We start from the raw sequence: 14,675 nt of genomic DNA on the forward strand, positions 1-14,675 counted from the left end.
AGGGCCGAAAGCGGATGCTTGCTCTGGGGGTTTGGGGTACTCTGGGTCCTCACTGCCATCCCCACAGTCCCACCAGGGCTGAGGGCTGGGCCTTTACCGGGTCTGCATTCCAGGTTTGGGTAATCGCCAACAAGGTCCAGGGGAGCCATGGCCTGAGCCGGGGAACCGTGTGCCATCGCACAGGCGTGCAGCCTCGAGAGCCCAAGGGCCAGGGCTGGGACTATGGCATCGGGGTGAGTGGGGCCTGTGAGAGGCGGCCGAGCCGGCCAGGGGTGGCGTGGTCATGCTGCGTGCTCTGGGATCCAGTGTTGGGGTGCACGGGAGGCCCCAGATGGAGCCCCTCAGGGGTCTGGAAGCATGGTCTCTCCCCTTGGCCCCCAGCAGCCACAGCTGACAAGGCTCTTTCCTTCCAGGGGGGCTGGGATCACATCACTGTCCGGGCCAATGCCACCAGAGCCTTCAGGAGCAGGTCCCAGGAGACAGCCACTGACTGGAGTGGGGAGCCGGGCCTCCCCAGCACGCCGTCGAGGGTGGCTGGAGCCTCGCAGGAGGCCCGTGGCCCTGTCTGCTGCTGAGGCCGCAGCCTCCCCTCACCTGAAGCAAGTGTGTCCTGCAGGTGTGAAGGATCAAAGTTGATATGTGCGCCTTCCGGTCTGAGCCATTCTTACATGTGGATCGTGGAGGGAACCTGGCCTGAGGTCACAGCCACTTCAGAGGCACTGGCTGAACCAGCCCAGAAATGTGAAGTTTCGTGGATGCTCCCGCACACGTACCCCTGTCTGCAGCCGTGGAGTGGGGTGGGGGCTCCTTCACCCCAGCCTTTCCCACCTGCCCCTCCCCACTGTGCCTCCTGCCGTTCTGGAACAGGAGTCTGGAGCTTTCCAGGAATGCTGCCTTGGGAAGCCAAACCCAGGAAGCCCCCAGTGTCCCCAGACAGATGGGGTACAGCACCCCTCCCCCACCAAGACAATGGCTGTGGGGCTCAGGGCCACTTTGCCCTGTTCTCTGATCATTTTTTAGAGCCAGACTCGAGAACACAGTTTAATTTCAAAACTTAAGTGAGAATTGACAGCTTGGAAGCCAAGGTTGGAGAGGGGTTTCTTTTGGATGGGCACAAGCCCCCCTGTGGGATTGGAGGCTGCTCCCTTTGTGTCTAATGATACAGTAGGGGCTGCAGGGACACGGGGTGTGCAGGCCGCAGCCCCAGGCCCCACACACTGGGGCAAGACTCCCCCCTCCCCGCCCCCAGGCCAGTAGGGAAGCACCTCCCATCGGGCAGCTTCTTTGCTGCTCTTTTTTTAAGATTTTATTTTTAAGTAATCTCTACACCCAACATGGGGCTCAAACGCACCACCCCGAGATCAAGAGTCGCATGCTGTACTGACTGAGCCAGCCAGGCGCCCCTTTTCTGCTGCTTTTTATTCCATTATGGCTCCATTTGGTGAAGCCTCAGATTTGCTTCCTGCAACCAGACACTTTGCCTGAGAGCCCAAGTTGGCCTCTGCTCATTTTGGGACAAAACGAACTGGCTCCAGCCTTCCCTGGAATTCTCATCAGGAGGGGTCAGCCATGCATTTGACTCCGTTTTGCGGTGTGGCATTCAACTCGAAGGTCTCCTCTGGGGTCCCCTCCTGCAGGGCACTGGAAGGGGCTGATGGTCTCTGCATTTGCTGTGAATTGTGGAGGTGGGACCGGGAGGCGTGAGTGGGGCTTTGGGGGCACCGTCCCGTGTGTCTGCACCATGGGTTCCTTCTACAACAGCAACCTGCCGCTCTGCTGTGACTCGCTGTCTGTCTGTAGCTGGTTCCACGTTGCTCTTGCTCCAGGGCGACTGTGTCCTCACTGCTGAGCGCCCACTGTCTACCTGGTCAGCACCACCAAACCATCTCGATTCCTTGGATGCTTTACTCAATAAAAACTCACACCAGAATGTGAACGACATGCTATTTTTTTTATTGCTACATTGTGATTAGAATGCACAGCTCCCCATGAGTGTCCAGCCTGGGGCGCAAGTAGCAGTCGTGCTAAAATCTTTCATTTTTATGACACAGCATTGGTTTCATTAGTACACTGAAGGGACCATTAGGAGAAATCAAAGCAAATCTGGGGCATTTAAGAAACATTTTCACCACAATTACAGCAAGGGCACTGGCCGTTCAGTTCCAGTGTGTTTTCCCACACAGAGAAGTCCCAAGTTCTGGTTTCTCAGGTCCGGGCTGTGGGGTCTCGGCCCTCCAGAGCTCACATGGGTCTGGTCAGCAGGTGGGTACGAGGCCTGGGTGTGAGGCTGGATGGCAGGGCCCTGGGGATAGCGGTTCGCTGGTCTTAAGAGTCCTTGCAGGGCAGGAGGGCCCAGGACAGGGGCGGAGGGTGCAGACCCAGCAGCAGGCCTCACCAGCCTGCCCCCAGACCCTTCCTCTCCCCTGCTCCCCATATTTAACACCCGAAAGCTTGACTTTGTGACATGGCCACAGGGTGTGCAGATGCCCTCTGGCCACAAAGGAAGAAGGACCAGACATCTGGGCCCTGGTCACCCTCTGGGAACCAGGTGCTAGCTTGGGACAGAAGGTGCTGAAAGCTGGTGGTGACCCACAGACCCTCCCACCACCCTCGGGCTTTGGCGTGGTCTCCCGGACGGAGCCTCTGCTGGCCTTTCAGCTCGGTTTCTCAGTTCATTCAGCAATTTTAGCGGTGCACGGGGCTCTGCTCTGGCCCCGGCTCAGCCAAGTAAGAGCCACGAGGTCTGCGGGCCTTGTGTTGTGTTCCAGCCGGCAGGCCCCCCACAGGGGGGCCCCCTCCGTCCCGAGCTGGACATGGCCCTCAGCCTCAGCTCCTGAGGTGGAATGTCCTGACGACCGACCTGCCGAGTGGCCGTCTCTGAGGGGCAGGCCAGGAGCACCTGTGGTCCCCACCCGACCACGCTGAAGGAGGGCTGAGGCCCGACCAGGCCTCCCAGGGCCGCCTTCCAGAGGGCCTGGCGTGGGGCCTGGGGGTGGGGGGTGTCCAGCCAGTGTCTCACCGGGAAAGAGGACTGACCGGTAACGGCTGTTCCGAGGGCCGCCGCCGCCTGCTCTCCTTGAGGCCGACGTGAAGCCTGGCAGTGGATTGAGCATCTGGGGCCGGGACGACCAGGGTTGGGAGGGCGAGCCAGCCCTCCACTGTGGCAGCCCTGCTCCCATGCGGCTCGGCCCCCCAGGAGGGGCTTGACCCCCCCCCCTGCCCCCAAGGCCTTCTCGAGGTCTGGCTTCATCTGCCAGGCCAACTCCACCCTCACCTCCGCCCTTGTCAATGGGGTTCCTGCCCGAGGCTGCCAAGGTTGCCTTGTGCCCTCCCCATATTGGCTGCAGGTGTAGGCACAAGGGAGGAGAGATGCCAGGGGGCATCGAGAGCAAAGTGGCCAAGCCTGTCACCAGAGAAGGAAGCTTGCTTGGCCTGAGGCGGCCGGGGACCTGCCAAACTGCCCAGGCCCGCCCTGACGGAGCAGCAGCCGGTGGGGGAGGGGAGCTCCCACCACCTCGGGCTCCTTCCCACAGAGACACCTCAGGGCCCCCAACTCCGAGCCAGACCCGACGGCACCGCAAGCTCTGTCACACTGCCCTCTGCCACTTACGTGGCCCCGGCAGCGACAGGACAGCAAGCAGCGACCCTGGGCGGGACTCGGAGGGAGGCTGCTGGGGGAGCCGTGGCTGGAAGCCTCCCTCCCAGACCTGCCTCCAGCAGCCCCGTGCCAGGTGCCAGGCCGCAGGCCCTCGGGCCTGGCTCAGACCCTCCAGAGTCAGGACCCCCGCCCCCAGGGGGAGGGAGGCGAAGATCCCAGCCGCTCCTCCTGCCCAGCTCCCTCTAGGGTTAATTCTAGATAAACGGATTCGTATCTCTAGGGGTTCTGGGGTGTCTATCGGACACATGCTGAATTCCACACATCAACCATCTCGGCTCAGCCACACTCTGTGGCTTTGCTTTGCCGCATGTCTCAGTTTCCCTGAACGAGGAGCTCCCACGGAGGATGGGGGAGGCCCCTTCCTGGGCCTGGGCCTCGGCGTTGGCTGGGGAAAACTTACCCAGGCTGACCTTTCCCTGGATTCTCCCCCTGCCTCAGGAGGGAGCTGGGAATGAAGAGAACTTAGTTACAAAGGCCTGTCGACTGCGGCCTCGTCAATTAGAAAGCAGGTCCTGGGAGCTCTGCGGAGGTTTGGGCCTCGTGCGGCCCGGAGCCGTGGCCGCCGCCAGGCCACTCGCCAGTCTTGTCCCCTGGGGGAGCCAGGATGGGCTCCCAGGAGGCAGCTGAGTGTCCAGGGAAAGCGGGGGCCACTGGGGCCATGTCCGTGTGGGGTGTCCCCACCAAGCCGGGGCTCTCGGCACAGAGGCGGCAGGGCCGGGAGCGGTGGGCCGGGCGCTAGGAGCCCTCGCGGAAGCTGTGGATCTGCGTGGAGTACCTGTGCAGGTGGCCCTCGGGCTGCGGCTCGGCGGCCCCCAGCGCGCCCCCAGCCGCCTGCTGCTGCTGGTAGTGCTGGTAGAGCTTGGGGCCCGGCCCGTCCAGGCCCGGGAGGCGACCGCTGGACATGGTCAGGATGGTGGAGGTCAGCGACTTGATGTAGTTCTTGGCCAGAGTGAGCGTCTCGATCTTGGAGAGCTTCTTGTCCGCTCGCACATGTGGGATGACCTCCCGCAGAGCCTGGAAGGCGTTGTTCAGCTTGTGCATGCGCTGCCGCTCCCGCTCGTTGCTCTCCAGCCGCCGCTGGACGCTGCTGTCCCGCCGGCCCCCCGGCCCCGAGGCCCCCGGCCGTCTGCGTCCCCCCTCAGCCCGTGCCGCCTGCGCCCGCGCTGTCCTGCTCCGCAGACCCTTGGCCAGCTCTAGCCCCGAGCCCTGCTGGGGCCTGTCAGGGCTCTGTTCCCCCGCGGTGGCCTCTGTGGCCTGCGGCGGCACCCGGCGCCTGGGGGGCCGGTTCTTGGTCTTCATGGCTCCGGGCTAGAGATCCTGGCAGGTGGCGGCTCGGAGGGAGGCCCTGGGACCTGGAATCCAGAACACAGGCCTCGTGGTCACACGGCAGGCTGGTGGATGCCTAGGGTGCCCGGTGGACACTCAGAGCAGCCGCCCGGCAGCCCCCCGCTGCCCGATGGCAGCCGACCACTCGGGGCACAGCCCCCGGGGTGCTTCCCACTCACACATGGAGCCCCGAGCCCAGCCCTGCCACTCCCGCCTGATCAGGCTCACCCCGGCCCCTCAGACTTCTCTGACCTGCTGCCCCTCAACGTGACATGCACTGACCCTGGACCGCCCCGAGCTCAGGCGGCCAGTGACACTCCTCTCAGACCGGCCAGCGAGCCGGGGGGACGCTGGCTGCGCGCAGGGTCCGCCCCAGGGGACAGGCGCCCACGCTGGCCGCCACCTGACGCGCTGCCCGCCGGACGCCACTCACGCGGGGGACTCCGGACCCAGAGTCGCTGTGGACGCGGGGCGCCTGTCCGGGTCCGGGTCGGGGTCCGAGGTGGGCAGCGGCCAGCGCCTGCCTCAGCCCCGGCCCTACCACGTGGATGCCCCCCCACCCCCGACCCCCCCAGGTCCCGCCCCTCGGCCCTCGCCCCTCCGCCCCACCGCGCTGCCCCCCCACCCCCGCTCACCTGGCGATCCGCAGCCGCACGCGCCGGGCTGCCCACGGGGGACAAGGACACGTCGCTTTAGCCGCCTCGGGCGGGGCTGCGGCTGTATGTAAATGAGCCCGCGGGGCGGGGCCGGGGTGGGCGGGGGCGCGCGTGTCCCTGCCAGGCGGGGGCGGGGGCGGGGGCGGGGGCGCACCTGCGGGCGGGGGACCCGCGCTCCCCGCCCGCCCCAGAGCCGCAGCCTGCCCGCCGCGCACCGCCCGGCCTGGAGCCCATTCGGCGGAGCGGGAGACTGAGGCGCCTGCGGGCCGGCGGGCGCGGAGCGAAGCCCTGGGACCGCGCCCGGCCGCCGCACCTGGCCTTGAGGTGAAGGCCCGGAACACGCGCAGTAGCCCGGAGAGTTGGCGGAAAAGCCATTTTGCGACGATAACACTAGTTTCTGAAAAGGGCCGCAGCCCCCGGGGGCTCCGAGGGCTCCCCCCGCGCTGCGCGGGGCGGGGGCGCAGGTCCAGGGGCGAGTGGGCGGAGCCCCGCGGAGCGACGCGCGGCCTCTGCGGGCGGTCACCGGCCTTCCGAGGTCTCCACCCGGAGAGGGGCTGTTAGGGCTCAGACCCTGGCTTCCACCCACATGCTTGACTCAGTCGCCCGCCTGCCTGCCTCAGTTTCCTCACCTTTCACAGGAGCGTGACAAAGGGGTAAAAGCAGCCTCTGGCTCAGGGGTGCTTCCAGGCTGCTGGGGGCACCTGCAGCCCGAGGTCCCGCGTGCGCTGGGCCTCCCGCCCCTCGTGACCCGCAGGGTCAGGGGCCGCGCCGAGCTCGCCCTTTCCAGACGGGCTCCCAGGGCGGCTCGTGGGCTCCATCGGGCCCCGAGGGTCTCAGGGGGCTGGTGTGACCCAAGTCGGGGTCAGCCTTACTCAGGAGGAGGCTCCTGCGCCGGGCCAGGGGAGCGGAGGTCCGCTGGGGCAGAGAAGGGCTAGGGCTGAGCAGACCAGCCTCTTGGTTTACAGCTCATCACAGACTGTATCTCCGAAATTAAAATGCTTCTCAAACTCAATATAGGCTTTGAGTTACAGATACACTTGGAGGCGGCACAAGCACTACGACTCCAAGTTCAGTTTTCCAGTGATTATACAGACTTTCATGTTCTCAGGAGAGTGGGGGTTTTAGGTCATGTAAAAAGGCACACAATCTCGAGAGACCCGGGGAGTGAGTGCCCCCGGCAGGGCAGTGAGTGTCAGGTCACCCACCCCGGGCCTTGCACAAGGGGGGGTGGGTGGGGTGGGGTGGGAACACGAAAGAAACGCAGCGACAGAGTTTATAAATATATAACTATATTTATTTTGAATATTAAATAGTTTTTAAATTACAAGCAATTTATTGAATCACACTATGCATCAATATACAGTAAAAATCTTACAATTTAAAAATGTACACAATTTAAACTGAAAGTTCATTAGCTGTGATATTGCCGTGAACCTCTCACAACTGTGTTAAAGCACAACAGGGAAGCCGTGTGGGTGTGACTGCCCCATGGATCTTCTCTTGCAGGCGGGATTCAACAGTGGATGCACGCACCAGCCCACTGGTAAGGTCTGTCTGCATTTGTGTGAGCCTGAACCACCTAGTTCAAGCCATTAGGGTAGCAGGTTGTTGGTAATTCAATACTGTCTACACACCTTTCAGAATTTATCTGTGTACTGAAGAGGAGTTTCGTTAATAGCCAAAACTGGAGCCAACCCCGTTACTATTAGGAATATTGTTTATGAGACTGAAATCTGAAGGAACTGTGCCACCCATTCTTATTTTAAGGCTACTTCTCATAAGGCTACTATTCTGAAGCCCTGATCACCGAAGCCCAACATTCAGAGCCTAACACTAGGTTCACCTCTGGAATTTCAGATGATGGGCTGAGTAGGGTAAAACCAAGAGCTGCTTCCGTCGCACCCTGGGCCCTCAGGACAGAAATGCAGTAAGTCACTAACCCTACAAGTACCCTATGGAAAATATGAATACAAGGGAGAGGTTTTGAAAGGCGTTTTACGGCAGCAAGACATACAAAGACTTTTCTAAGATAAAACTCACTTCTATAGAAACAATCGCCTGTACATTTAAAAATAGAATGAATGCTCTGTTTTCAATTTAGCTTTGTGGAGCTTCTTCACCCTTAAGATGAATGGCTTCTTACCCAGACGCACAGTCCTTCCAGAAGGATTTAGGGAGCACTGTTTTTTTTTTTTTTAATTTCTTTTTTTCTGGCTTATGACAGGATCATTTGATAACACAAATTTAACATCTAGTAGGAAGGAAATGAAGGTTATTCTTATTATAGGATTTAAAAGACGTAAACTCCACCAGAGTAGCACTAATTAAAACCTGATAGATTCCAAAGAAGGCCAGGAAATACCACTGTGAATCAGGTATTATCAACTTCACCCATATTTTCTGGAGATTTCCACTGATTTCATTGCATAACTTATTAGAACAAGTTCGGTCTGAAAATCCACTATTGGTAACCAACGTAGTTTAAAAAAAAAGAAAAGAAAAGAAAAGAAAAGAAAAGAAAAGAAAAGAAAAGAAAAGAAAAGAAAAGAAAAGAAAAGGAAACCTGACTTGAACAACAAAGCACATGCTGACACTTCAAAGATGGGCTGAAAATTCTAATCTACATAATTGGTTTCCTGTGTATTGCTTGAGATTTCAAAAGAACATATTGACTCACATGTTTATTATAAATATAAAATCTTCCCCACCATGCAACACCACAGTAAGATTTACTACTCCAACCCACCCCCCCAACTCAATGTATAAAATGCTTTCTTTTGGCAATTAATCATGACAGCAAGATAGACCTAAAATAAATTAAAATGGGAATTAGTTTGTTAAAATCTCCTTAATCATAGTGAAAAAGGTACAGCCCCCAAATATCAGTAAATTGATCCCAGGCTGATTACACAAGAAGACTATATATTCTATGGATCTGCTTGACTTTAGTCATTAAATCTGAACTCGTTATAGTTTGAAAAAACTTGTATAATTATCACCTCTCATGTATCTCTCACAAAGACTGATAGATATAAAAATTCAGGAAACTCAGGAAATCTTCATAGCAGGAAATTCAGAGTTATGACAATTTTGGCAAAATCACCTTTTAATGCCCTATTAACTTTTTCTTGTCCAGTCTGCACATCCCAAGGCCCTGCTGTCCTGGCTGTGCTTCCTGCTCACACCAAGAGGAAGCTCTTTCTCCGTTCTGAGTTCTTGCTCTGGATAGTTATTGCTAGTATAAAAAGTGAGTGGAGTGAACCAGAATTGATAATAAAGATCATAACTGATTTTGTAAACTCTAGCCAGTATACACAACTGCATCTCACATGAGGACCAGGGTTGCTTGCTGGGACTATCACGCAGCCCCAGTGGGCCCATGTTATGCTGGAGTCGGGGAAACAAATCAGCACCGGAAAACATTTGGGGTGAAAGGCCAGTGTGTGGTGACCACAGACCTGATGCCCGACCCCGGTATACACGGCTTCATGGAGGACATGCCAAGCCTCCTCCGGCACATGCTGCTCTATGGCCCCTGGAAACTTCCTGATGTCAAAGCAGAATCATGGACTGCAGAATGAGGTCAGCTTTATCACAAACGCCCAATTCCTGGCAACATTAGGAGGTTGTGTGGGACACACTCGGTCCCTTTCAAGGCAAAGGGAGAACATGGTGCTTAACGCAGAAGGGAAGGGTCAGTGCAGATGAGTCCCAGGGCCATGTCTCGGTGTGATGGCCACATGTGGCTGCCTAAGGTCCCAACCAGGAGGACGTGCTAGCTGTGCAGGCTCCATCATGTCCCTCGTCCCTCCTCCCAGCTGCAGGATGTAGTGTATCTCCTTGGTTACAGAGACCAGCCGCCGTGGGCCACGATGAGAAGTGGTTCTTCGGGGAAAATTCAGCTCTGGAGGTGATTTAAAAGCTCAACGCCTAGTGTGTACAAACAGAATGAACTCAAACTGTCCTTGGCAACCAGAGCCCTGTGCGGGCAGCTTCTTCCTCAGAGTTCTGTACCATCTGAAGGAAGGAGTTACGTAGCAGCCTGTGCTTCCAAAAACCAAGCAGAAGAGCAGACTTTGAGGGGAAGTGGCACAGGGGCCACAGCAGAACTCGGCCCAGATGGGGGCACTCGGCTCCCCAGGGAGCGGGCAGGAGACCTGGACACTCTAACCTGAAGCTGAGCTCTGCGGTGAACCACCTGTCAAGTTTCTCAGAAGGGTTTAAAAAAACTGGGGAGCAGGGTGGGAGAATCACACGGAGGGGCTGTAAGACCCTTGAGCTCCTCAGAGAAGCTGTGCTTGCTACAAGGAACCTGCGTCATAGAAAGAGACAAACGTGTGTTCATTCAGTCAACAGAACAAAGCAGTCTTTTTGGACTCATCAAAAATATTTCCTATAAGAACAAAAAAAAAACACTAACCTTCGGAATCATTTATCATTTACGAAAAAGTACCATATGTACAATTCCAACAATTCTAGACAGCAGAACACTCAAAATATTTAAACTTTACAAGTACCATGCAGAGCAAACAAACTATAAAACAGAAAAAAAATCAAACTAGTGGATAGCACCAGCTTGACCTGCCTTATTTTCCTTGAATAATTTAAGATTCTGTACAATATCAGGTACTCTTAGAACATTTATCCACAGTGCAATTACAGAAAGCAATTAGTGATTTCTTTAAAATAATAAATATGGCTCACTGGTGCCCATTCCCATTGTGCACCTCTGGGCCCTCGTGCACAGAAGGATGCACAGGTGCAGAAGTGGAGAACACCCCACATGGAAGCCAGAAACAACCCAGAGCCTACAGTTCCCCACACACCAGAGCAGGATCGACGCTCCCCAAGGATGACCAGGGCACAAGCACTTCTGGCAAGTGACAGCGGCCACAGGGCCTCCCCAGCTGGGCTTCCCACCATGGGCACAGAGCCAGCCGACTCCCTTCCGGCCTCCTGAGTCTCTCTCTTGCGCCGCACCCCACTGCAGCTGTGCCCACTGCAGCGGACGTGGAGGGGTATCACTGCTGGGCTGCGGTGCAGGAATGCCACCCTGGGGGAGCAGCCTGGGACTCGGGAGTGCATCCACATCCACCTAATCCTTTTCTCCGTCTTCGCTGCTTCCTATTTAGGGAAGAACAAGCAAAGCTAGGTTTGTGAAGTGATTGTCAAAGATAAAAATAGTTTAGACAGCATCTGACCTGCGCTACAGAAAAAAGGAACTGAGAGTGTGGCTGCCCACCACCTGCTCCAGCTGCATAGCTTCCTGTGACAGCGGCACCTGCCAGACTCTGGCAGGCTTTCGCACACACATCTGCTAAGCTCGCACGCAGCTCAGTGTCAGCGCTTAGGGCACAGGAGAAAGTCAGTCCTGATCTCTGACAGATCTCTAAGTAATGGGCATTATCTAATCAGCACAATTCAACAGAGCACAAGCACAAATGAAAGCGCTTTATGTTTCATAGTTAGTATTTGAACGGCAAACTTCAAATCAAAAAATGTACCTATTAACATTTATCTTCCAATCTGGTTATGGGGAAAAAAGGATCCATATGTTTAGATAATAGCACTTCAAATGTGCCCTGCCTGTGACTTCCCACCTAGGCCTCTGCTATCACACAAGACCAAGACTTAATGGCAAAATCAATATTCCCAGGGAAGAGCCAGAGCACATTTGGGCTAAATCCCAAAATCTCGGGCCAAGTGTTTTTAAGAACAGCTTCTCTCTGGGGGAAAGAAGCGGGGAATGGGGGATGGGAGGAGGGGTTGTGGCAAAAGGGAAAAAAAGGAGAAAAGAAGGTGGCAGACATCCTGGAGCAAGTGCAGGGACCTGGAACCATGCTGCCACCAGGTCACCTAACCCAACAGGGTCACGCGGGGACACCTCAAGTAGCACTCAGCTTGTGGAGTGACAGAGTCCTACACGTGGATATGGCCCTGAGAGCACACTCTTAAGACTGTGAGAGCATTCTAAAGAATTTCTGTACAATCTACTCTGCAAACACTAAGAAGGTACCAAATGAACAAGCATTCAACACACAGCCCTCCTCTCACCTCCTTGCTCAATGTCTGAGTCCGTAAGATGAGTGAGGGAAAAGCTGGCGATGTTGGCAGGAGAGATGGAGAATCTGGAATACGGCGGGGTGTGAGGCCAGCTCTGTTCCGCGCTCCGGGGTGGCGGAGGTGGTGAAAAGTACTTGGATGTCTGAAGAGAAGGCTTGGAACTAAGAAGGTTACTTGTTGTCTTTGACATGAAAGGGTCCGGGGAAAAGTCATCATCCCATTCAAAGCCTCCACCTGAAAGTAAAAATAAAAACCAGTTCTCCTTTTATGACTTCATTATAAAGAACAGGAAGCGGGGGGTAGGGGGTGGGCAAGCACACAGGCATGTGCTGCTGACCAACCAAAATCAACTTGGGTCCGAAAAATGGCAGAGCTGCTTCCAGGGGTCGTAAGACAGTCATTTAAAGCAATCCATGATGTTAACCTCCAGAAAAATGCACCTTATTCACAATGCACTGTTTTTAGTTTCTTTTCAAACCCATCAATGAGGAGAAGTACCTTCTTCATCTGTTGAGCTTTCCGAATTTATGCACCTGCTCAGATAAGGAGAGCCTGAGGATGGTGCTGGGCTGTTCAGCTCGGGGCTGTGTGCATCCCCTCCGCAGTGCCCCAGCTCTTTGGTTGGGGTCTCCTGAAAAGCCAGAGAGAAATTCTCGTCAGCAAAGGCCCACTCCTGGGAGCCCCCTGCTGTAGGTGTGGCAGGATGGCACCATGTCTGACTAATGGAGGGGCTCGGGGCCTGGGAAAGCCACAGTAGGAACACACAGACAGACCTGCCTCTCCCACCGAAGCAACTCTGAAGCCCAGGCAGAATGCATGCAGCAGCTGCTGGAGGCCTCCGAAAAGTAAATAGTAGCAGGCAGGCTAGGGAAGCATGCCAGAACTCAAGGTACACCAGGGCAGCAGTGGATCTGCTGTCTTCCCATGGCCCCTGCCTCAACAGCTCCTGGCCTGGACCCAGCACAGCCTGACATCCAAAGTGGGCACTGGGATGGACAGAGAGAGCTCCAGAAGCCCTTTGGTTCTGGTTCTGAAGCAGGCACGGGGTCTTCTGACACTCGGGAACTGGTGGGGGGTGGGATAGAACTCCAGACTTTCCCCCTCCATTCTCTTGCTCCCTAGCCTCCAGCAGTCCCAGGATGACAGACACCTATATGCTGAGGGAAGTGACCTCCCTCTCCCCCTGGAGGAGTGGAAATCCCAAGACAGTGAGAAGAAGCCTGCTGCTTGTCTTCCTTTCTGTCCAGCCACTGCACCAGCTGTTTAGCTGGAAAGGGGGGGGAGGGCAGGCCAAGACATGGGAAAGTACCAGGGATCCCATGGTGAGGGAGGAGCTCAGGAAAGTGACCCCATCAAGTTCATGAGCTCCTGCCTTACCTCTGACCTGAGCATGGTAGAGCTGACTCTCAACAGCACAGCAAAGCTCTAAGAACTGAATTGCCGGGCGGCCACTGCCAAGATCCATCCTGGCCAGCAGGGGGCACGTACAGAGCCCAGATTCAAACAGTACAACAAGGGGGGACCTCACCCACAGAAAGACCGGGAACTTGTGACCTAAATCCCAATGGGCCAATGCCTGCTAGAACAAAACTATCAGCATTCTCCTTAGACTCTAAACAAGACACAGAGTCACGGAACACACAATGGATACAGTCTAAAATCAGTCTACATACAAAGAATCAGGAAAACTTCAATTCCCAGGGAAGAAGAAAATCAAGAAATGCCAGTGTCAAAGTGACACACATGCTGGGGTTCTCTGAAAAGGGTTATTATGAAAATGTTCCTACAAGCAAGGGCAAATGTTCTTGACATGAACGTAAATAGACAAAAGTCTCGGCAAAAGAAGATAAAAATGACAGCAAAATGCAAATTTTAAAAGAGAAAAATACAGTAGCTGAAACCTAAAAACCCCATGGATAGACTCAATATCAGAATGGAGATGACAGAGAGTTTGAAGGAGATTAATAGAAATGATCCAATCTGAACAACAATGAAAACTGAAGAGCGTGCCAATGGGTCATACACAGCAATCTGACACTGGAGCACAGCAAAAGAAAGCATTTGGGAAAATAATGGCTGAAAAGTTCTTGAATTTGGTGAAAGATATAAAACTACAGTTTCAAGATGTTCAGCAAATTTGAAACGGGGTAAACTCAAGGAAATCCATGCCCATAATCAAACTGCTAAGAAGAGAAAGAAATTTCGCAAAGAAAAATATCTTGACAGCAATTAGACATAATACCAAGAGAACTGTCAACTCAGAATTCTATATTCAGAGAAAATATCCTTAAGGAATGAGGGGAACTAAGATAATCCGTTGTCAGTAGGTTTGATTTAAAAAAAGAAAAACCTTCTTCAAACAGAAGGGAAATGATACCAAAAGAATCCTGGAACATCAAAAATGAAATGAGAGAAACGGTAGGGACTGTCTGGGTAAATAGAACCTTATTTGTCTCCTCTCGAGTTTCTTAAAATATATTTGATAACTGGGAGTAAAATGCAGAGCACCATCTGATGGGGCTTTGGCGTCTGTGAGCGGAATACACCAGATAATGGTAATAAGGTTTCTGCATTCCACCTGAAATGGTGGAGTGCTGACTCTAAGTAGACTGTAAAAAGTGTAGTATAATCCCCAAAACCACTATAGAAACTACACTCACAGAAGATACACAATAAAAATGCAATAAATTAAAAGGTAACACTAAAAAATGCTTAAATTACCACAAAGAAGACAGGAAGGAGGAAACAAGAACCAGAGGAATAGAAACAGTGAACAAAATGCCAAAATTCAAACAAGACTAATTTTACTGAATGTAAAGGGCCTAAAACCATCAATTAAAAGATAATTTTTTTGAGAATAGATTTAAAAATCTCTTTGCTATTCACAAGAAACTGATGTTGAACATAAAGATATACGATTGAAAGTACAAAGGCGAAGAAAGATATCTCATGCAAATACCAATCAAGAGAAA

General features: G+C 54.2%; 3 protein-coding genes across 7 annotated transcripts in view; 1 reads left to right on the forward strand and 2 right to left on the reverse strand.

Annotated features, from left to right (window-relative positions):
• TECPR1 (tectonin beta-propeller repeat containing 1) overlaps positions 1-1,936 on the forward strand; it is a 26,162-nt gene extending 24,226 nt beyond the window's left edge. For all 3 annotated transcript variants that reach the window (XM_038539460.1, XM_038539459.1, XM_038539458.1), the window contains exons 24-25: positions 114-233; positions 414-1,936. In XM_038539460.1, coding sequence (XP_038395388.1) covers positions 114-233; positions 414-575 — 282 coding nt within the window. In that variant the 3' untranslated portion in view covers positions 576-1,936. The remainder of the gene's footprint in view (positions 1-113; positions 234-413) is intronic.
• On the reverse strand, positions 1,931-5,716 carry BHLHA15 (basic helix-loop-helix family member a15). 3 transcript variants are annotated; one of them, XM_038539461.1, is made up of 2 exons: positions 5,620-5,716; positions 1,931-5,010 (listed from the first exon to the last, which is right to left on the reverse strand). In XM_038539461.1, the coding sequence occupies exon 2, from the start codon at positions 4,955-4,957 to the stop codon at positions 4,394-4,396; it is 564 nt and encodes a 187-aa protein (XP_038395389.1). In that variant the 5' UTR covers positions 4,958-5,010; positions 5,620-5,716; the 3' UTR covers positions 1,931-4,393. The 3 variants fall into 3 exon arrangements, with proteins under 3 accessions (XP_038395389.1, XP_038395391.1, XP_038395390.1); XM_038539463.1 differs by lacking the exon at positions 5,620-5,716 and adding an exon at positions 5,418-5,542; XM_038539462.1 differs by lacking the exon at positions 5,620-5,716 and adding an exon at positions 5,237-5,392.
• A 1,196-nt stretch (positions 5,717-6,912) lies between these two features.
• LMTK2 (lemur tyrosine kinase 2) overlaps positions 6,913-14,675 on the reverse strand; it is an 84,059-nt gene continuing 76,296 nt past the window's right edge. Inside the window, exons 12-14 of the mRNA XM_038539464.1 lie at positions 12,202-12,334; positions 11,695-11,937; positions 6,913-10,764 (exon numbers count right to left, since the gene is read on the reverse strand). Of these exons, the coding sequence (XP_038395392.1) occupies positions 10,736-10,764; positions 11,695-11,937; positions 12,202-12,334 (405 nt within the window). The 3' untranslated portion in view covers positions 6,913-10,735. The remainder of the gene's footprint in view (positions 10,765-11,694; positions 11,938-12,201; positions 12,335-14,675) is intronic.

The sequence above is a fragment of the Canis lupus genome, chromosome 6 (genome assembly GCF_011100685.1).
Source record: "Canis lupus familiaris isolate Mischka breed German Shepherd chromosome 6, alternate assembly UU_Cfam_GSD_1.0, whole genome shotgun sequence".
In the NCBI taxonomy this organism is placed as follows: domain Eukaryota; kingdom Metazoa; phylum Chordata; class Mammalia; order Carnivora; family Canidae; genus Canis; species Canis lupus.

Bases quoted from the DNA above. Each gene is read 5' to 3' on its own strand.
- BHLHA15 (XM_038539461.1), bottom strand. From the start codon at position 4,957: ATGAAGACCAAGAACCGGCCCCCCAGGCGCCGGGTGCCGCCGCAGGCC.